A 22,887-nucleotide genomic window follows, 5' to 3' on the forward strand; every position below is an offset into this window, starting at 1 on the left:
ATAGTGCTAAGTAGCACTAAAAACTCGTTGTCATTTTTAGTACTATATAGCACCTGTAAGCGCATATGAAAAACCATCCGGGGGTGATATAGCACCACTATAGCACCAGATATGGTTCTATATAGCACAATATGGTTCTACACAGGTGCTACATAGGTGCTAAAATGGTTCCCATATGATTACGAGCCAGTGAACCACTTTTAGTGCTATTTAGCACTGTTTGTTTTTAGAGTGTAGGCCAATAGACAAAAATGAACCATTGTAATGTTTTGTTAGTGTAATCCAGGACCACTACAAATGACTAAAACAATGCAAAGTGTAAAAGGCTGTAGAGCAGGACAGTGACTTAAAGCAGGGGTTTTCAAAGATTCTAGAGGGACCTTAAAAAAGTTTCAAGAGAAAAAAAAGAAGGACAAATTGTCTTCTGTGTATCCAATTACATGGGTTTGTAGGTGCTTTCCTTACAACATCACAATTACTATTTATCTAACATTTTTTTCGTTTCTTTATATGAAATATGGATATATCTTTTAGGAAAGGGTCCCTCATTAAAATTAATTATACAGCAGGGGTCTTTAACTACTTTTTTTCGATTTAAAATTTGTGAATATAAATGTTATAACTTATGTTGTTTTTGTTTCTTTCTGTTCATTAAAAACGTGCATTTTGAAAACAGATGCACACATCTTGCATCCAGTATTTTGCCATTTAATTACTGAATACTCGTAATTTCTTTTTTTATATATATTTCTTTTTTTAATATAATTTATTTTTTTATTTTTGGAATTTAATTTTAATATTTTAATTAATAGTTTAACTATGAACAGTGCACAAAAACTGCAAATGTAAATAATCTACACATGTATTTTGTGTAGCACTAAATGTAGCGTATAGAGCTCTTAAAGGAATACTCTACTCATTTTCAATATTAAAATATGTTATTACCTTAACTAAGAAGAGTTGATACATCCCTCTATCATCTTAGTGCGTGCACGTAAGCGCTGGAGCGCGCTGCTACACTTCGATAGCATTTAGCTTAAACCCATTCATTCAATGGTACCACTCAGAGATAAAGTTAGAAGTGACCAAACACATCAACGTTTTTCCTATTTAAGACGAGTAGTTATACGAAAAAGTTTGGTGGTACAAAATAAAACGTAGCGCTTTTCTAAGCGGAAAAGAGGAACTATATTGTATGGCGGAACAGCACTTTTGGGAGTACTTCGACTCGGCGCAGTAACACTCTCCCTCTCCCATTATGAGAGGGAGAAGGGGAGCGGATTTTTCAGGTGAGTTGAAGTACTCCCAAAAGTGCTATTACCCCATAAAATATAGTTCCTCTTTTGAATCCACTTAGAAAAGCGCTACGTTTTATATTGTACCACCAAACTTTTTCGTATAACTACTCGTCTTAAATAGGATTTGAGAAGAATTTGGTCACTTCTAACTTTATCTCTGAGTGGTACCATTGAATGAATGGGGCTAAGCTAAATGCTATCGAAGTGTAGAAGCGCGCTCCAGCGCTTACGTGCACGCACTAAGATGATGGAGGGATGTGTCGGCTCTTCTTAGTTAAGGTAATAACATATTTTAATATTGAAAATGAGTAGACTATTCCTTTAAACTTCTTTTGTTTATAACTGTTTAACTTTAATAAAATGTTACATTTCAAGTATTCACAGCATACACTCTTAAAACGAATGTGTTAAAATAACACATCTTGTGTCTAGTTAAGGACAACACATCTAGTGTGTTGTCCATAACACATCTCTGTGACACACTTTGTGTTGTTTTAACACATCTTGTGTTGTTCCTTATTTATATGAACTCAAAATCAACACGAAATGACACATAATGTGTTAAATATTTTAACACAAAACAATGTGTTAAAGTTAACACATTCGGTAGATGTGTTGTCCTTAACTAGACACCAGATGTGTTATTTTAACACATTGGTTTTAGCCAGTCTTCTTCTAAATTGGATACAGGCTAAACCTTTCCATTGTACACTACATTCGGATGTGACTGTCAGAGTTTGCCCCCTAGTTGCAGTCGTAATGAAATTTCAGTTTAATCATAAATCCTTGTCAATGCGGCAGAGAAGCTCATTCCAGCGCAAGAGCCTTTAATCTACGAAAATATTTATAGTTAATAATTTACTTAACAATAATCAATTATTTTAAAGGATTCAAGTGTTACTGATAAAGTTAACTACGCACCCACAGATGGTTGGCACCCCATGTAGCTCCTTTCTGACTTTCCTTCCAATTTATTGGCCATCATTTGTTATGTACAGTGGAAAGGTAAAAGTAACCACGTTGATTTTAATTTAGACAAAGATGACCAGATAAAGATAAATTGAGGGCCGAATTTGGCCCGCGGCCCGCAAGTTGACTAGCCCTGTCATAAAGGATGCAGCTGTCCCTGTTATCATAAAGTTTGAAAACCCCTGACCTGAAGAACTGTCATGGTCAGCCTTACGGTAGGTACACACCAAGCCGGCTGCCGGGCAGGTTTTGAGCATCGTCTGACATAAACATGGCTTAAGTATGTTACGGTATGGTTTTTTGGCCGATTCATCATGTCGGTGGCTCTCACCTGGGAGACAATCATTCGGATTGCCTGTTTGGCATCGGCAAAGTCAAGAGGGAAAGCTCAATTAATTTTTTTATCTCTCATTCCAACATGTGAATGTTTAAAAAACAGGGCTATTCAAATCTTACCCTGGAGGGCCGGAGCACTGGATAGTTTAGCTCCAACCCTAATCAAACACACCTGAGCAAGCTAATCAAGGTAGACAATCACAGGTGGTTAAGTAAGGGATAATGTAGAGGCAGCCGGTAGTTATTGGGAAATAAGCCCCGACAGTGTGATCAGGACCCGACGCGAAGCGGAGGGTCTTGTATCACACTGAAGGGGCTTATTTCCCAATAACTACCGGCTGCCTCTACATTATCCCGCTTATTACACGGCTACTTGCCACATAAGAAAAAAAACTGGACATGAATATGAATTTTAAACATTTTATTGGCATATTTGTTTTAAATTAACATTTTTATCCTTCCGCGAAACTTTGCACAGATGCATAAAATGATCGTAATACCTTATTAAGATCCTCTGCTTCATACTTGTCTGTCTCCATTTTTTCTCTTTTAGCCAGTCTTTGAGAAGTTTTAATCCCCATTCTGTATTTTTGTTTGTGTTGGCTTCGTAGCTGTCATGCTCTATTTTGTCAAGTTCAGTCTCAGTAAGCTGTCTGTGTCTTGTCGTGGTTGTCCAGTGTTTGTCACAAGATGGCGCCAAACGCTAATCTTTATTGATCTTTATTGGCGCGGAGCGATTTTACTCGTACAAATAGTCCGGCTATGCGTTATTACTTTGGAGCGGTTATTATTTGAAAAGAACGAACCTGCAAATGTCTCAACTGACCAATCAGAATCAAGCATTCCAGAGAGCCGTGTAATAAGTTTAATTAGGGTTGGAGCTAAACTATATATCACAAATCCATCTGTGGTGAGTGATATTGGTGTGAAACTGGTAAGCGAGCGCAATGGCTCATGTGTTTCGAGTAATGAATACCAACTAATGGTGGAACAGAAAGCTTTCTTATCTCACGCAGGTGCAGAATGGCCGCCGTCCATTTAGTGTTTCAACTTTGTTCCCAGATGCAGCCAGTACTTAAGCAATGTCAGCTGCCCTTACAGTCTGCACTACTTTGCTGGCATCGGTTTGGTGTGTCCTTACCCTTACATAAAAACATCTACAAAACACAGCTAAAAAAAGCCTATGCTTACCTTCGATCTCCCCTCCAGGGGCTGAGATTTTTGACATACATAAGTTTGTAGTGCCAATAACATCATTGTGGCTGGCCCGATCCCTGAAAGTAGGAGAATGAGATAGCAACATGGTTGCTCAAATGTAAGCATGTTACTGTACGCCGAATATCACTGAGAATACATAATCTGGGAAGGTAGACCCGGAAAGCATTATAATTTAAGTCGCTTATAGGATGTGTCTGCATGAATGTACTGTAATAATCCAAATGCCTGTATAGCTGATACATCATTGTTTGATATAACCAATTACCTAAACTACCTAAAGTAGAATTGTTCAATTTATATCAATGAAACCTGACTCACCAATCTAAAAGGCGTATCCTCATCTTTTCACACATGGATGGAAACTGGAGTGAAAAACGACTGTTAATGAATCTAATAATGGATTTGTTTGGCAGATTTGCTTTTCTCATATATTTTTACCAATTTTTTTTACTTACCCTGATGGGTAGAGTGAGACTCTGGTTCCACTGCGGGTTAGCATTTTTCTCCAGAATCTTAGTACAGATCTACATATAAAAAGTATAAATTCATTAACTACTAAGCAAGTTATTAATCTAGTGCCTGAAAAAGTGAATTACAAAGATGCTATGGACAGGAAATGATGTACCGATTTTCCTGCAAAGTTGATCTCCACCAGTGGGTCCACCAGATTCTTTCTATTGGACTCGAAACCAAGAAATTGTTTCATGCCATCCATAAGCGCATCATCCACTGTATGAAAAAAAAATCGGAAAGAAGACGTCCATGAACAAAAAAAGCACACAGGTACACACAAAGTGCTACTTACTCTGAGGCAGATCTTCTGCTCTGTATACTCTAAGAGTAAAGGTCGCTCCTCTCAGTGTAAGACCAGCTGGTCTCAACAAGTTTCCTTCAATATCCTCCTTTTCTTCCAGGCCCTCTTTCTTATCCGTCTAATACACACAAAGCAAAACTTTAGGAAAAATGACCCTCGGGAAGATTACACAAAACAAAACAGTTACAGTGGTGATTCAGTTTGACTAGATTTAAATGTATAAACTCACTGGAGGTTCATCCCCAGCAGCCAGCACACATATGCTGGCCTTCAAATAACCTCTGGCACCTGCAGACATATCATCAGGGTCTGCCAACAACAGCCATTTCCTCAGTATAGCATGTCCTGTTCAATGAAATAGGGAAACGTGGCATGATTAATACCCTGGAGTGTTTTTTCATACCAATTTAGAAGTAATGTTCCTCTTTAAATCCTAAAAATGACATTCAATTGGCATAACAAATACAACATGTTCTGAGAGCAAATTAAAAGGATGCAGGGTCACTCACTGTGTTCATTGTACACCATGCCAACATCCAGCTGAGATATAAAACAAATTGACAGAATCAACACTGTTATTAGTTAAGACTCAAACCACAGGGACGTAAAAGCACATGGAATCAGAAAAGACAACAAAAACAAAAAATAGCCTACTGACTGATACTTTTAATATATCACTTAAAGGCGGGGTGCATGATCTTTGAAAGCCAATGTTGACATTCAAAATCACCTAAAAAACAGGCCCCTACCCGAATAGAATCTGGACCTTCTTATGATAGACCCGCCCCACACATACGCTACCCAGGCAACGATGTCGGTTAATAGGCACACCCCTTACTGCTGATTGGCTACAAGTTTGTTTCGGTACTCGGCCCGACTCCCTTTTCCAAAGTGTTTTTCAAAAATCATGCACCCCGCCTTTAATAAAAGAAGTGATTCAAAAAAGGAGGAAAAGAAAACAAAGCAAATCTACCTTGAATTCACCAATGACAGAGTTCTTGCGTAGTGACCTGGAGTCAAGTACCTTAAAGTGGACATAAATAACTGGATAAGTAACTGGCTCTTATGTAAAACTTACTTGGTTTTAATGACAAAAGCAAGAACATTACAGTAATAATGATGATGATGATGATGCTTACTGTCATAAATATAGGTTCATCAAAAAGATCTGAAGGTTTCTCGTAGAAGTTCAGAAAGAACGTCTGACAAAAACAGACACATAATTCATATTAACTTGGAAACTGGCAAATTACGTGGAAACATTTAGAGAGAATGAATCTATCAGTGAGGAAAATGAAGTACCTCATCAAAGTAAGGATTATTGCCCTTCTTGATGCGTGTTCTCTTTGTCTGCCCTCCAACTGCAACTTTAACCACTGGTTTTATGTTGACACCAGGCAGTTGTCTTCCCTCGATGATGCGCAGCCGAACCTACAGTACAATGAAAATACTTTTCATTAATTCATGCTTACACTTTAGGTAAAACTAGTATCAAAGAAACTACCAAAGGTGTCTTTTGAATGAATCGAATTTAAAATAAAAAGAATAAAATAAAAAACTCCAATACTCAAACTTTTGTTTTATGACCAATAGATTTTCTTGCCTCAAGCAAATGATAAAGAATCCCTAATGAAAATTAACCATGGTTTTATTACACATAAAACCAAAAAATATATAGTAAAACTATGCACTTAAAAAAAAAATGTTTTCAAGAAAAAAATGTCTTAGTATTTATGTCTTGTTTTCAGTAAAAATATCAAAAAATTCTTAAATTAAGATGCCTTTTCTTGATGAGCAAAACGACCCAAGAAAATAAGTCTACTTTTTAGACCAAAAATATCAAATTTAAGTGATTTTGTGCATAAAACAAGCCAAAATATCTGCCAATGGGGTAAGCAAATTTTTCTTTGCTTAAATTTTTTTGCTTAAATTCAAGATTTTTGGTCTAAAAACTCGACTTATTTTCTTGGGTCGTTTTGCTCATCAAGAAAAAGCATGATCATTTTTAGATATTTTACCGAAAACGAGACAAAAATACTAAAAAATAATTTCTTAAAAATAATTTTTTGCAGTGTGGTTACCAAAAATTAACAATATTTTTTCTACAGTAAAGATTTACTGAAAAACCATGGTACTACACTTATACTAATAAAACCAAGGTTTAATTTAGAAAGGGATACTAAACCACTATTTGTCTTAATGTGTCTGCGACTTGTCTGTGCCACAAGATGGCACCATTATCAAACTACAAGAAATTCAAAATAACAATAAATCCAAATTGCTGGATTCGATAGGGATTGTCATGTAATACAGACAGCCTTTAATTAAGACATGTGTTAAGCCATGCGAGTCAGTTCTGTACTGTGCAGAAACCACTGTTAATAGTGTTATTATCTTGTTATAATAGTGTTATTATAGCATTATTACCACTATTAATAGACTGTATGGAAATATGGTAAGGCAGTATAGAGACTAGCCCGATATGACATTATGTGGATTCATAGCATACACTTATAGATAAAGACAAAGATTCGTCCTGACACACACACCAAACACACACACACACACACACACACACACACCAAACATGTTCTGGTTTCCATGTTTTGTGGGGACATTCCATAGACGTTATGCATTTTATTCTGTACAAACTGTATATTATATTCCCTTCCCCTAACCCAAACCCCAACCATCACAGAAAACGTTCTGCTCCCTTAGATTTTCTAGAAACATCATTCTGTTTGATTTATAAGCTTGTTTCCTCATGGGGACCTCACAAATGTCCCAACGAGGTCAAAATTTACTGGTATTCCTATTTTTGTGGGGACAATTTGTCCCTACAACGTGATAATTACCAGGTACACACACACACACACACACCTGGAGGTCCTGTGGTTTGTCGGACAGTGGGGATTTGTTGCTCTGTCGTTTCTTTTTCTTAAGGCCCTGGTTGAAGTTTGGTGGGGCTCTTTTTGGTGGTGCTGTTGGGGCCCCGATATCCTGACCCTGGGGTCCTGGAACAGGTTCGGCCTCCTCCGCTGCCTCTATCATAAGCATACTCTCAGTGTCGTCCTCGCCTAAAGTGTCCATTGAGAACACTGCACAAATACAAATACATCACACGTTGAGAATAACATACATGCCTGCATAATATAATGAATGGCTTTAACTTTTATTCTCCAAAAGAAGATGCTTTTTGGTATCAGAGCCAGGATAGGGAATAAGACCTTAGATAAACGATAGCTGGGTCAATGACGTGGCGTTAATTATTTTGTGTTCGAATGGTTCATAAAAAATGTGGAATAAAATATAATCATCTAGTTTAGTGTAATATGATTTTTTCGCATACATTTTTAAATCATTTGTCAAAGATTATTAAGAAAATGTATATTAAGAAATAACTAATGAAATTATATTTTTTAATGTTTTTTTATGATTACGCTTAAATGCCATCAAGGTTGATAAAATATTAAATATTTCTTATTCTTTGGCACAATTAGCGTTTACACCATTTGACATTTTCTGGTCCATTCAGTCTTAACTTTCATAAAATGGTGCAAATGTAATTTTTTATTGCAAAAAATCAACATAAATACACTATGTGCACTGAAATAAACCTGATGCATGCTTTTAAAACAGTTTTTTAAAAAAGATTTTTGAATTTCTTATCTTGCCAAACGTTTTTGTCACTGACACTGACCCAGCTACTACAGTATGAAAACATCACAAAACCAGAACTACCCAGTTAAATCTGCTTGTTTCAGGATACAGTAAAGAGTCAATTTTTCCCAAACTGGTCACATCATGGTGATGTCAAACTTACGTCACACACTGTTGCATATTGTAAGAAGCTTTATTTGCTTAAAAAGGCCTCATTGACAGAGAACATCAACATTTAACACATTAAACTCACAGTATGTATATGAATGGGAGCTATACACTATAATAGGGCGTTTGTTGAGAAACTGACCTGTTACTGTGTCTAGCTCCACAAAGATTTTTGAATTTCTTATCTTGCCAAACGTTTTTGTCACTGACACTGACCCAGATACAGTATGAAAACATCACAAAACCAGAACTACCCAGTTAAATCTGCTAGTTTCAGGATACAGTAAAGAGTCTTTTTTCCAAACTGGTCACATCATGGTGATGTCAAACTTCCATCACACACTGTTGCATATTGTATGAAGCTTTATTTGCTTGAAAAGGCCTCATTGACAGAGAACATCAACATTTAACACATTAAACTCACAGTATGTATATGAATGGGAGCTATACATTATAATAGGGCGTTTGTTGAGAAACTGACCTGTTACTGTGTCTAGCTCCACAGGGTTGTGTTGAGCCTCTGGCTGTGGAGGAGGCTGGAATATGGGATGCACGCCTGGAGGAGGGATGTAGGATACCTGCAGGGTTATTGTGGCCTGACGGGGAAAACAGAAAGTGTCATAAGATGTGCAATGATGTAATGATAGCTCCAATTCTAAAAGTTGATTGGATGAAAGTCGTTTAAAATGTATGTTTTTGTCAAAGTTATATTTACTGTATATCTATCAGCACAAATCTCATGGGTTTGATCTCAGGTAACAAAATGTATGCCTTGAATAGTCACTTTGGATTAAAGCATCTCCCAAATTCCTAAATATGTAAAACTGCAAACTATCCGGACTGGTCTGGGAAAAAGTTTCCTTGCTCGAGTTGTTTTTGAGATAGCACCGGCGTCAGGGTGATACCTTATAATGTACTTTCCTGAAATGATTTCCGGGTTTAGCTATTTCAAGAGAACACGGATGCAAAAGAAGCTAAGAAAACGAACTCCGCCTTTCCCGCCCTTTTGCTCTCCATCACTCAATGTCAACCTTCACATATATAAACACACACAATGGCAGGAAATGATTTTATTGATGTAAGAAATTTAAGTAATATTTCTTCAAAAAACTCTTAAATTGTCTATGGTGCAGGAGTGACATGAGTTTAATTTGGGAGACTGCAGAAATCGTTTGCTATAGGGGCAGAGGTATATACTTCTCCCAGCATTTTTAAACTGTTTCAGAAACACAATCTTCACATCTACAGTATAAGCAGTGCACTTTAACAGACCAGATCTCATTATTAAATGGGACTTACAGGAAAAGGGGCCTGAGACATGAGAAGGAAGCATTTTATTTGTGTGAGTGTGTGTGAATTTTATCTTTTGCGAAACTTGCCTCACTTATAAGACATCACACTGAACAGACTGTACTGAGGAAAGATGTGGGTGGTGCAGAATAAAAATACAAATTTAAGGAAAGTGCTGCTAATATAGACTTGGCTGTTTCCCTTTACATAACTAACACAACTTACTGGGTGTAATGTAAAGGACAAATCAGCAAAAAATAAGAGAGAAAGATAAACACACCCCTGTGGTGTTTCTTTTGGTATCAAGCAGGGAGTAAGTAAAAGTAGCAGCTAGGTTTGGAGCATTCAGGACATCTCGAAGAGCCACCCGACACTCCCCCAGAAATCTGTACAGACACACAAACAGCTATGTTAACAACTGACATGTTACTTAAAGGCTGTGGATTAACAATAGCACAACAAGAAATAAAACCGCACACAAACATTTTTATTTAGCTTCGGGTTGAGCTAAATGATTTAATCATTTAACTTCAGGTAGCAAATTGCTCACCGTCTGAGTTAACAGTCTTTAAATGGGATTTAATTTGTTTTCTATGCCTTGAATATGGTTTACAAGGCAAACAACAGACAAAATGAACCACACTGACTCACTTCCTGTGAATGTTTCCCTCTTTGGCTCTTCCTTTCTTATCTTTCCTTCAGCTGTTACAACTTTATGTTCCAGTTCATTCAAGTTGCATTTGACCTGATATTATTAAGTATAGGTGGGAAATCAAGTTTTTATTGTTTTTTCATATGTCTATGTGGTGTTTTTAATATGCTTAAAGACAAATTCATTATTCAACACCATTGCTGAGTATTTTCTTCACAAAAGTGGAACCGCATACACAAAATTGTGTACACAAACATGTAACCAAATGTCATCACGTCTGAACGATGGCTGCACCACTTATGTAATGCTCACACCTGCAGTGTGAATGCTCTAAACTGTAACATCATCAGAATTAAAAAATAAATTGTGCTGCAAACGCACAGTTCATGCACTGGAAACTGGAGTTAGCAGTTATGCAACTGAAACTGACAAATGTAGCATCAACATATATATCTGTAGTCTGAGGTGGTGTGAAAAGGTGGAGGGGGCAATAATGTGCATACGCGTGTACTAAATGAGGAAATGTATAGTTAGATAAAAGCATGATGAAATTGGTGTCACAGAAAACACTTTTACATATGCTATTATCAACCTGATCTCACAAATTTCCGTGGTATAGTCACGGAATATTTTGCAAATTTTTCCGTGGCTGTATCACAGACTTTTTTTCCATATCATTCCGTGTCAATCCTAAACTGAAGCGAAAATTGTTTGAAAATATGAAAAAGCAGTTGAGTACTCAATCGGTGACAATGACACAGAAAGGAAAGTCTGTGGTATGGCCACGAAAAAATTTGGAGAATATTAGGAAAAATTAGCAAAATATTTCGTGACTATACCACAAAACTTTGTGAGATCATGTTGGCTATTATGATTCTCAAAGATGAGTTTTAAGTGATAAAATTATCAACTACAGGGGGACTTTAACTCTTTCCCCGCCAGCGTTTTTTTTAAAAGTTGCCAGCCAGCGCCAGCATTTTTCATGATTTTCACAAAAGTTTAATGCCTTCCAGAAAATGTTCTTCTTTAAATATATAAATAAACAATATATCAAATGAAAGAACCAACCCTCTGCTTTCAAACAAAAAATGTATCATCCTACCTTCATTAGTTCTCTTTTTATCACCTCTCAAATATGGGAAGGTTTCTTCAAAAACACCCAATTTTGATCAAAAAGCTGAGATACTTCCATTTTTGTGAAGGACTTTTGATAAAGATCAGATGCAGATTGATCTTTAAAACATACACGGCATTCTTTTTCTTTCACGTGAGGCGCTACTTCACTGTAAAAAATACTTTGCTGCCTTAAAATTTTTTGTTAAATCAACTCAGATTTACAAGTCACGTCAACAGAAATGAGTTGTCACAACTTATAAAATACAGTTGAGAAAAGTCAACTTATTTTTATAAGTTATAACAACTCACCTGTAGTTATAGCAACTCATTTCTAGTCAAAATAAATAATAGTAAGTTGAGATGACGTGTAAATCCGAGTTGATTCAACAAACAATTTTAAGGCAGCAAAGTATTTTTTACGGTGTTACGGGTTGTATAAGTTGCGAGTTATCTCATCAATGGCGGCGATGATTTATTATTTTGCTTTTCTCTTTACTTCATTCACTATAATATGTTTACTGTAAAGCTGCTTTGTATAAATGCAAAAAGTGCTATAGAAAACAACGGAATTGAATGAAATGTTTTGGTTTATAAATGGTTAACTAGTGCTTGCTGAGAGCATAGAGACAGAGCGCAGCGCGTCATAACCTGAAAACCACGCCCACCGGGGGGGAAAACACAACCCAACCATCTCCATTGACTTTGTATTGAGAGAGGCCGCCTCCTTGTCATTTCTGGCTTATAACAAGAAACAGAATAATGCCTTAAAGCTGCTGTGTGACAATATGTACAGCTAACAAGCCAAAAAACCCAGAAATACGTTTTTATAAGCAGTCGAGCTCAAAAAACGAGCGTTTACAGACAGAAAAGTGGAAACAGGCAACTTTTCATAGTACTCATATTAGTAGAACTGCGTCCACTAGGGGGAAACATAGTCGGCGATCCACTTTTTTCTCCTCAAAGGCAGGGTTTTACGGCTCGACAGTTTATAAAAATGTATTTCTGGGTTCTTTGGCTTGTTAGCTGTGCATCCTGTCACACAGCAGCTTTTAGGCATTATTCAGTTTTTTGTTATAAGCCAGAAATGACAAGGAGGCGGCCTCTCGAAATACAAAGTCAATGGAGACGGTTGGATTTAATTCCCCCCTGGTGGGTGTGTTTTTCAGATTTGCATAACTGCGCTCTGTCTCTATTAGTGCAGGCAGGCAAATCATTCTGAGTCAGAGACTATAAATAGCAAGACTTTGAACTGCAGTGTTCTAAAAATAATCTTTCAGATCTTCCAAACCTTTATGGTGTCCGTTATTTTTTCAAACTATTTAAATAACTTGAATTAGGTAATGGCAGACTTTTTCCTTTTCAAGATGGACTTAATTTAGTTAAAATAATCTAAATTAATCTAATACCACTGGCTACTTATTTATATAAACCTACACAACTTAGACATTCCATGTGAGCCAATGCCTGATAGAAGGGATAAGCATAGTCAGTGCTAGTATAAGTATGTACTGCATGGCTTATTGGCTTTGCATTTCTTAAAAATGTAGCATTTAAGTGTCAAAGCAATAGATCAAATTCTGTTGTCTATGAATATAAAGCTTCAGTTTTTTAGTCATTGTTTTATGTTTATGTTCAAAGAGCAGTATGTGTATGTGTAAGGCAATTTATAGATATAGCTACTGGCCAACTAAAGAATTGCCTTTGGGAACAATGAGGATGTGGGAATGTGTAACACACTGAAAGTCTGTTTACCACATCCCACACTAATGCCACTGGTAATATAAACAATGGAGCATTCCGTAAATTCACCAGCTCTCCCAAATGAATTGTTGAGCAATTGTTTGCCATGATCAAAGCCCACTTTGCATAATTTTCAGATGTGTTGTTGTTAGACATATGAATAAAGAGAAAAATAATCTCTACCTATTTCTGCCCATTTTCTCATGGTCCTTGACGACAACATGAAGCTCCGCTCCAGAATCTAAGGGCACACCCTTCAAGTCCCACTCAAAGCCCTGTGAGAAAGTGAAAGAAGGAAAATGACTGAGCAAATATCTATTTAAAACACATTGTTCTATCAGGTTTGCTGTAAGAAGTAACCAACCTCATTCCAGACTGGATTGACACTATTTTTGATGACTTTGGTCTTCTTTTTTGTCCCTGCAGAAAGGACAAATACATTTGGTGTGATGTATGAGATACTGCTATATGGGATAATGTTACCTAAAAAGAAAGTTATGGAAAATAGACTTGACTCAAATATTAAGTTCAGTATTTTACCCTGTTTTCAGATTGTTTATGATGAAATAGAACGGTTTTGACTGAAATTTGGACATATGATGCTGGCCTGAGAATTTTGGGGTGTTTGTTGTATCACCTCCCACCTCTATACACTCTAAAAAGTAATTCAGACGACCTTTAGTCATTACTTAAATATATACATTGTTGTGAAATAAAAAATCAAGTTCAGAGATACAGTTAGACTTTTTACTTGTGATTGTTATTTTATCGAGCTAGGATGACACATAAATTATGCCTATTGATTAAATGTATTATCATGACTTGTCTGAATTTAACATTTTCAGTTAATCAAAAATAATTTAATTTTAAGTTCTGTTAATGTAAAATACTATTTGATGACGTGTGAATGGCCGGGCCACAGTTTCGGCGCCATGTTCAAGGATACGATTGTGGTGCCACAGCTGAAACTCGTTGAAGTGTAGTGAATGGTAAGTAATTTTATGCTTAATTGCACATATTTGCACTCAGGATTCTGTTAGTGATAACATGTACTATAACCTAACTGAGATTTGAGCAGTGTTGATAGCCTGTTTGCTGGGGTAAAGTTAGCTGTAAGTTAATGTTAGCCTGTAGCTAACGGTCGTTCAAGGCCCTATGAATTCCATTTTTTCAACAGAAACACTCTGACAGCATGCTCTTTTTGTCTGTTGAGAATGAATTTGAGGAACCATATTTCATTAATAAGGGTTTATAAGCTCATATTTATGTTAAGACGGTTATTGTGATAAATAATTCAGGGACGTGCACAGGGGGGTTGCTCAGGTTGCCCGGGCAACTGCCCATATGCCCTTCTCGAGTCTCGACTCAAGTTGCCCTTCCGAGGTGGAAAAAAATGTACTTTTACTTCGTTTACACTATGCAGCGTTCCTTCGTTACTGTATTTTAATTAATTACGAAATTTGTATTTTATTTTTAATTTGCTATCTTGTGTTTCTGGCGCATTCGCAAATTAATGACTCGTTTGAGTCGATTCTTTACAAAGCGAATGGGCCAAACGTTTTAATTTGGTTCGCGAAACAGTTTGAATGAATTGTTCAGATCGCTGCAAAAACGGAATCGTCCGAAGCTGTTTTACTCGTAACCTATGTAGAAACACGCAGAATATAACCAGTGTTGGGTGACGTGGAAATGAATTTAACAATCTTTTAACTAAAAGCAAAACTTCACACATGTACCCGCCATTACATACGCGCGAGTCCTGTTCGTCGTCAAACACAGTTAAACGCGTGCAACCTCCAGAAACACTGTAGTACAGATTGAAGAAAATCCATCGATGATTGACGTCTGATTCGCTGCATAATGTACTGTATGATGTAAGTGATTCTCACAAAACACACGTGACATGACAACGTATGAAAACATGAGTTTTGTCTAAAATCATTTTTATGTAAGTGTAAACTGTCAATGTCCTTAGACCATCTTAGGAGGCTCCAACTTTATGCAAAACTGTTGTCAGTTTACTTGTTTGATATTTCAGCTATAAGCTACATCAACATTTAGACTAATGTTAATTTGTAATGCTTGTCTTTTCTGTGTTTGTATTCTTTTTTTGTACTGTTTGTGTATGTTGCAGTTTTACACATACTGTGCCCTTCATAAGTATTCTTCTCTTTGTTGTGGAGTCAAGAAATGTCTAAACATTAAAAGATGAACATGAGTACAGAATCTGTCACATTATTTTTTTTTAATGGGCACTGAGCTGTGTCCTGATTGTTTACACATGAAAAGCATTAAATGTGTAGGATCAGTTTGATTCACTTATGTGCATTTGTGTACAATACACATAAGTCAGCATTTAATGCGGTTGTTCTTTGTTGTTAAAGCATATATGTGTTATAAACAAAGGTTAATAAAATATGACATTCTAAGCTTCTGACATACTGATATTTATCTTACCAATTTCTGGTCTCCACAGCAAACAAAAAAACCTTGTCTTTACAGTTCTGATACTTATTCTGATACTTATTTTATTGTGTGTGTGTGTGTGTGTGTGTGTGTGTGTGTGTGTGTGTGTGTGTGTGTGTGTGTGTGTGTGTGTGTGTGTGTGTGTGTGTGTGTGTGTGTGTTTGTTTGTGTGTCAATACAAAGAACAACAACAAATATCGGTCTTGCCAACACAGTGTTATGCTCGTTTTAAAATTTGCACCCTGTTAACTTCAACGCGGCCAGTTTTAAACCTGCTTTTAGCCTCTTAACATCCTTGATGTGACATTTTAAGTGCCCAGCCATTATGAGTGATTCCCTCAATAGTGAACACAGTCAATCTGACTGCAGTAGATGTGAAAAATATGTATAAAATTGATGTTAATTCAGCCAGCCACATATCTGTATTTACATCCTGTTTTCGATTTAAGTCCACAGTAGTCGATTGTCCAAATCCCACGCGTGACTAAGCTACGGTGGAGACTCAGATGCGCGTGAACTTGACAATCGACTACTGTAAACTTTGACTGAAAACAGGAAGAAAGAAGAAAGAAGACTTTTATTCATATTTTTCACATCTACCGCAATCAGATTCACCGAGGTTCACACTTAAGGTAATCACTCATAAAAGCTGGGCACTTGAAATGTCATATCAAGGATGTTAAGAGGCTAAAAGCAGGTTTAAAACTGGCTCCGTTGAAGTCGACAAGGTGCAAATTTTAAAAAGAGGAATACACAGTGTAGGCAACACAGATTTTTGTCATTGTTCTGTGTACTGACAGCACTCCAAATTTACAAATAAATGAGCTCAATGTTTAAATTCACCAGAGTTCTTCTTGAACATTATTCACCATTTACTAAAAATGATTGAAACATGTAAAACATTTTGTGTACAGGATGCATAATGTCACAACTGATTCAAAAAAAATCTGGGCTGCGTTCTCCGAAACTACCTTAACGCTACGTCGTTCTTAAGTTGTACCTTAAGCTGTACCTTATCGCTAATACGTGTTTTCCGAAACGTTCTTAGTTACGTATCACTTCTGTAAGTCGTTCGTTCGGAAGGTTGGTCTGGAGCACTCTTAGCTATACCTTATCCCACAAAAATGCAATACACTCCGTGTTTAATTAGGCAAATATTTTTATATTTAAAGAATAAAACATTTACATAATTAGACATCATTACATTGATGGTTGTTAGATTTTTAATTATGTTTTCCAAAGGGACATCAACTGCGAACTATTAAATGCTACAGGATTAAGAAACTATTTAAAAATATATATTTTGGGTGATGGAGTTGGTGAAACTGGCAGCTGTACAGCGAATCCTACTATTTCATTTGTGCATTTCATATCCGTTAAATCTTAGTCTAACGGCTAGTATTCTAGCTGCATAAATAAATCGGGTAAAATTACAAAAAATAATTATGATTATTAATGTTAATTCGACTTTGCATCGAAGTTTTAATGTTTTATAACTTTGAGGCAACTGCATGCCATATTCTTTATAAACATTCAAAATAAACTGTGCACTTCATTACTGCTTGGATAGTCTAAGGTCAACAAAATTTCCACATTAAAACTAATCAAAGCTAAAATCTAAAGCAATCATACTATATATTTATAGGCTATTATATAATATTTGATATGTTATATTTAGACAGACAGGCTCCAGAAATGCGTCCATATCCGCATTGTTAACGCGCTGCTTCCAAGCACAATAAACGCGTGAACTAATGAACAACAGCAGTTTGTTTTTATATACTTTAAGTGTAATGCACAGCCAAGTACTTGCACAACCCACTTTATTCCCCTGTGCAACGCACTTATTGGGAACCCCTAATATAAATGATCCTTTCAAGGCATAGCGGATGAATTGGAGCAGTTTAAACATGATACGTTTGGTAATAAAGTTGCGGGTTTTGCACGGGTTTGATATAAAATATAGAAGGTTGAATTTAGTTGTTTGCAATTTGAAATATTTTTTTTACCAGATATTCCTAATAAATTAAACTTGAACTATTTCTAAAATGTTTATTTAATAAAGAACACCGCTATCATAACGCAGCGAAACCTATGAAGTGAATAATTGATTGTCGAGCAATCGATATCAACCTATTCAGCACCTCCACCATGGACAGCACCCGCTAAGGTCGAACTTAAGAAGGTTTACCTTGAGCAACATCCTAAGGTATAGTTCGGAGAACACACGTAGGAAAGGTATACCTGTAGTTAAGGTTTAACTTAAGAGTCTTCGTAGCGCGCTAAGAGACAACGTTTTTGGAGAACGCACCCCTGATCATTACTGGTGTCTGTATATATTTAAAAAATTGCCTACTGGGAAACACAGGAAAATGTCTTTATTATAGGCAGGGCTCATCTTAACTCTTGTAGAGGTCAACCATAATTAAGTTCATGTGACTTAGAAATGTGTTTTATTATGGGCAAAAACTTCTTCATCTAACTTAAAATATTATGTTAGATCAACTTTATTACTTGCATTCATGTTGAAAATAATTAAGTTCATATTACTTAAAAATGTGTTTCATTGTGGCCTAAAAGCTACTTCACCTTACTTAAAACATTGTTTTGGATCAACTTAAATATGCGTTTTATTGTGGCATAAAAGGTAATTCACCAAACTCAAAACATCACTTTGAATTAATGTAATTCTGCAAGCAGTCTAAAGTCAAAAATTCTAGTGGAAACGGTTAACATATTTTTTTTTGTTGATTCAATGTTTTATTTTTTAGAGTGTAATGGCTGTATAGGTGCACAGGAGCAATCCTTCCTAGAATGCATTAAACTTTCATTTACAAAGACATGAAACTCACCGAGTGGTCAGGGGTGTTCACTGATATGCTCACACAAAAATCGCTGCAAAAGACGCATTCCAACAGGTTTTATCGTAGTTTTTGTCCAACTCCATTGACTTGTATTAGATGTGCTGTGAGGTACGGTATTACTCTGCGCCGGGAACCTTGTTTGTATTCTTGCAATTGGCAAAGGCGGATTATCGCCACCAACTGGGCTGAAGTGTCTATTATTTAAGCTCTCAGTGGAAGAATGTACGGGTGTGAGGCGTTTGGAAAAATAGGTCCACAAGTTTACAATGAATGTTAAAACACCTGTTGGAAAGCATCTTTTGCAGCGATTTTTGTGTGAGCATATCAGTGAACACCCCTGACCACTCGCTGAGTTTCACATCTTTGTAAACGAAAGTATAATGCATTTTGGGAGGGATTGTTCCAGTGCACCTGTGCGGCCATTGTAGAGGTGGGAGGTGAAACAACAAACACCCGAAAATTCTCGGGCAGCCGCATATGTTGAAATTTCAGTCAAAACCGTTCTATTTCATCATAAACAATCTGAAAACAGGGCTTTAAGTGTAAAATACCAAACTTGTCCTTTAAGTGACACAGTGATGCAGGTGCTTAAATGATGTTGATAACAGCTTTGTTACGATTATCATAATTTGATGTACTCATAAATCTTATTTTGCAATGACAGAATCATTACATCTTTGTTTAATCTATATACATAAATAAATATTAAACAAGAAAAAATAATAAAAAAAGGATAAAACTTTTTGTCCAGAGTAACATCCTATCAGATAGGGTCAAATGAGGCCATGGTTTCTGACATATTCTACAGTGGCTGACCTCCAATAAAACCATGATGAACATGCTTTCAGTGAGAGGAAGAGGAACAATGGATACTAACATCCACTTAACAAGTACACATGAAAGATTTCCACAGGGACTCAGATTAAGTTACATGAAGCCTGTATACTGATCTAATGAGCAGACTTTGTATTTTTGAGATTGTATAAGTTCTTTTGATGTATTGTCTCACTAAATGATGCCCAAATTTGTATTCATCCAAATTGATTAAGTGTTTCAGACAAGAGTTCTGTTTGTCTTCCTGTTTTGACCATAGACGTCAAAATGTGTGAATACAGCAAAAACAAGCTACTTGGCAGAGACAAAGTGGCCATTTGGGAACAGTCTTTTTTCGCCAGTCTGTGCATACCTGAAACAGACCTGAAACCCAAGTTTACATAAGGAAAGGACAAAAGTCTGCCATGACATCCTCATCAACTATTTGAAGGAAACTGACTGGAATGTGACCCTCAAAGTCCTGCGCAGAGTTCAAAAGCGTATGGAAACATTTTGAACATAACCAGGAAAGACACCTTTAATAAACATGAAATAAATGTAACAACTAAAATAAGTCTTGCTGCTTTTTCAAGAACAAGAAATAAGCAGTTCTTAAACAATGTATATCTTTATTTTGAAAACTAGTTTTTAAATTTGATAATAAAAGCAACTTTACAATATGTCAAAAAATGAGGTGGGGATCTTCATCATCTCAGAAAGTGAACCATTTAATACATTTGATAAACAGAATTTAAAAATTCTAAAGAATTCCAAAGGCCTTTTGATGTTCAAAACAGATGAAAATAATTTTGCTGTTGTTTTGCTATTATTAAAGATCATTCAATTATCTTGAGTACAGTAAATACTTCATTTAATCTCACACTCTCTCTCACTGTTTGCATGTATTGTTGCTTACTCAGTTCAAATTAAGTACTCTGACAATTCTTTCGAGAGCATCATTGGCATTCCTGACATCTATAAATGGAGAAGTTATTTGATTCCAGTCAGGCCTTAGAAATAAACACTTACTGTACTGCAGCTATTTTAACTCTCTAAGGTTCACATACACAGGAAACACACAAACGCTACATCATAATTGAGGAAACACAGATTAAAATGCAATTATATGAATTGCTGGTAAAGTGGCAGCTATGTGAAACTGAAACTTTGTCTGCAGAATCAGTCATGAGAACAAACTAAACACAAAGAGCAGACTTTAAATTGTTCAAAATGTGCAAATCATACGTTGCAATCACACAGCCCCAAAAGCAGTGACCTTCTCATTGTTCATATCTAAATAAAAGTGCCATTCTTTAAAAGTGACTCAGTGCCTCTGCCCCAATGCAAATGGATCCAAGTTAGTTGACTGACCATGAATTATTCTCATCATATATTTTAAGTGAATAGACACATGCTATAATAAAGCTTTTCAACTCAACTATTTTAGGCAGATTCACAAAAACTACTTTTTAATTAACATTAAAATAATTAAGTGCATTTTTTTATATTAATGATATAGCTTAAAGTGTCACACATTTAGACACTTTTAAAAAATATATTGACATCTTACATTTTTAGGGTTAATCAAATTGGCAGTTATTTCGACTTATAATTTTTAATTTGTTCTATTGATAAGTTGATGTAACTCACACTGGCAGCCATAGACGAGACAAGATTTTTACACCTATTAAGAAATAATCAATGATATATGAATGGGAAACTGTTATCACATAATTGTGACATGTTTCTAGGATGGTCCCTAACAATTATTTTGGTAGTTGTTAATTAAGTAATTTGATATTTTTTGGTAATAAAAATAAACCTAGATGAGCAATAACCTTTAAAATTACATATAGTAATGACAAAGCAATAATAATTGGTTCAAATAAAGTATCAAAAACAGGTAAAACCAGGTTTTAATAAACAAAAAAAATATGTAGCAGGATTATAACAAATGCCTGTAGAGGGCGCCATCGGACTCACGATTGTTATTGATTGTTATTTTTTGCTTTCATTTTAGATTGGTAAAACACTTACCTTTGGCCAAACAACGTTTAAATCTATTTAAATATTTAATATATGTACAATTCTTTACAATAGAAATGATACAGCCACTGTCATTCTTGAGCAAGAACATTCAGACATTAAATCGTGTAAACTCAGAGTGAGGGTTTGATCTGCTGAGACGCTTCACATGAAAATAATTAACAGACTAACACAATGCATCTTAGCCTTTATATGAGTTACCAAATAAACATTATTGGAAAACTAAACAAAAAAGTAAACACATGCAGTAAAAGACGATATAATGCATGCACTGTAAAAGGTTTTGCTACAAACTGCTGATATATCAAGAGAGAACATTTCACCTCCACGAGAAATCTCATCACATTATTATTCTCGCGAGATAATTACAATTCTTCTCATCACATGATATTTCGTCACACCCCTAAAAAAGCAAATTTGTGGTTTCTTAGTTTAACTCCAATTACTTAATTTTGTCTTCTTCTCAGGAAAATTTAAAAATGTATGAGTAAATAAAGGAATGACAGAAAGTAACAAAAGCTGAACGAACAAATACTTTTTGTATATCTAAACAGCCTTAAAGGTGCAGTGTGTAAATTTTAGCGGCATTTAGTGGTGAGGTTGTGAATTGCTCACCTCTTGCTTTTGAAACACATAGAGAAGCTACGGTAGCCACCACCAGACAAACATGTCATTGTTGAAGACAACTTAGTAAAAAAGTTTGTCTGTTAAGGGCTTCTGTAGAAACATGGCTGCAAAAATGGCGGCTTCCATGTAAGGGGACTCTCTGTGTATGTAGATAAAATGTCTCATTCTAAGGCAATAAACACATAACGGTTCATTATGAAAGGTCTTTATACACCCCTGATAATTTAGTTTGGATATTATTTTGCATTTCAATCAAGAGATCCTTTTAAAAATTACACACTGCACCTTTAAAACAATACATATTTAAATAAGAAGCAAAATAATAAAGGATTTTAAGCCCTGCTTTTAGAAAACCCTAACTAGCCTTTGTGAAAGCTGTTTGCCAGTGTGGTACCAAAATCTAACTCACAATAATCTAATTTAAAATGAAAAACGGTAATACAACACTCTACAAACAAACGGTGCTAAATAGCACTAAAGTGGTTCTTGGCTTGTAATCATAGAGGAACCATTTTAATTGCCATATAGCACAGATGAAGTACCTGTGTAGCACTGATGTAGAACCATATTGTGCTATATGTAGAACCATATGTGGTGCTATATAACCCCCGTATGGTTGTTTATTGGTGCTTCATAGGTCCTATAGCACTAAAAATAAATCCTCTATGATTACGAGCAAAGAATAACTTTTAGTGCTATTCACCGTTTGTTTTTAGAGTGTACATTGAAGCTGTATTTGTTAACTAACATAAACAAACTGTTTATAGTTTTCCGGCATTAACCTTTGTTAATGTTCATTGGTGTCAATAC

At 35.8% G+C, this 22,887-nt stretch overlaps 1 protein-coding gene across 9 annotated transcripts in view; it reads right to left on the reverse strand.

The window, feature by feature from the left end:
* Positions 1 to 22,887, reverse strand: part of dysf (dysferlin, limb girdle muscular dystrophy 2B (autosomal recessive)) — a 111,558-nt gene that overhangs the window by 83,568 nt on the left and 5,103 nt on the right. For all 9 annotated transcript variants that reach the window (XM_073859975.1, XM_073859974.1, XM_073859972.1 and 6 more), the window contains exons 2-16: positions 13,626 to 13,681; positions 13,445 to 13,536; positions 10,034 to 10,139; positions 8,945 to 9,059; positions 7,516 to 7,733; positions 5,938 to 6,066; positions 5,775 to 5,837; positions 5,609 to 5,659; positions 5,145 to 5,175; positions 4,865 to 4,980; positions 4,627 to 4,753; positions 4,447 to 4,550; positions 4,277 to 4,345; positions 4,140 to 4,183; positions 3,795 to 3,877 (exon numbers count right to left, since the gene is read on the reverse strand). In XM_073859975.1, coding sequence (XP_073716076.1) covers positions 3,795 to 3,877; positions 4,140 to 4,183; positions 4,277 to 4,345; positions 4,447 to 4,550; positions 4,627 to 4,753; positions 4,865 to 4,980; positions 5,145 to 5,175; positions 5,609 to 5,659; positions 5,775 to 5,837; positions 5,938 to 6,066; positions 7,516 to 7,733; positions 8,945 to 9,059; positions 10,034 to 10,139; positions 13,445 to 13,536; positions 13,626 to 13,681 — 1,404 coding nt within the window. The remainder of the gene's footprint in view (positions 1 to 3,794; positions 3,878 to 4,139; positions 4,184 to 4,276; positions 4,346 to 4,446; positions 4,551 to 4,626; positions 4,754 to 4,864; positions 4,981 to 5,144; positions 5,176 to 5,608; positions 5,660 to 5,774; positions 5,838 to 5,937; positions 6,067 to 7,515; positions 7,734 to 8,944; positions 9,060 to 10,033; positions 10,140 to 13,444; positions 13,537 to 13,625; positions 13,682 to 22,887) is intronic.

Source organism: Misgurnus anguillicaudatus, chromosome 21 (genome assembly GCF_027580225.2).
Source record: "Misgurnus anguillicaudatus chromosome 21, ASM2758022v2, whole genome shotgun sequence".
Classification (NCBI taxonomy): Eukaryota; Metazoa; Chordata; class Actinopteri; order Cypriniformes; family Cobitidae; genus Misgurnus; species Misgurnus anguillicaudatus.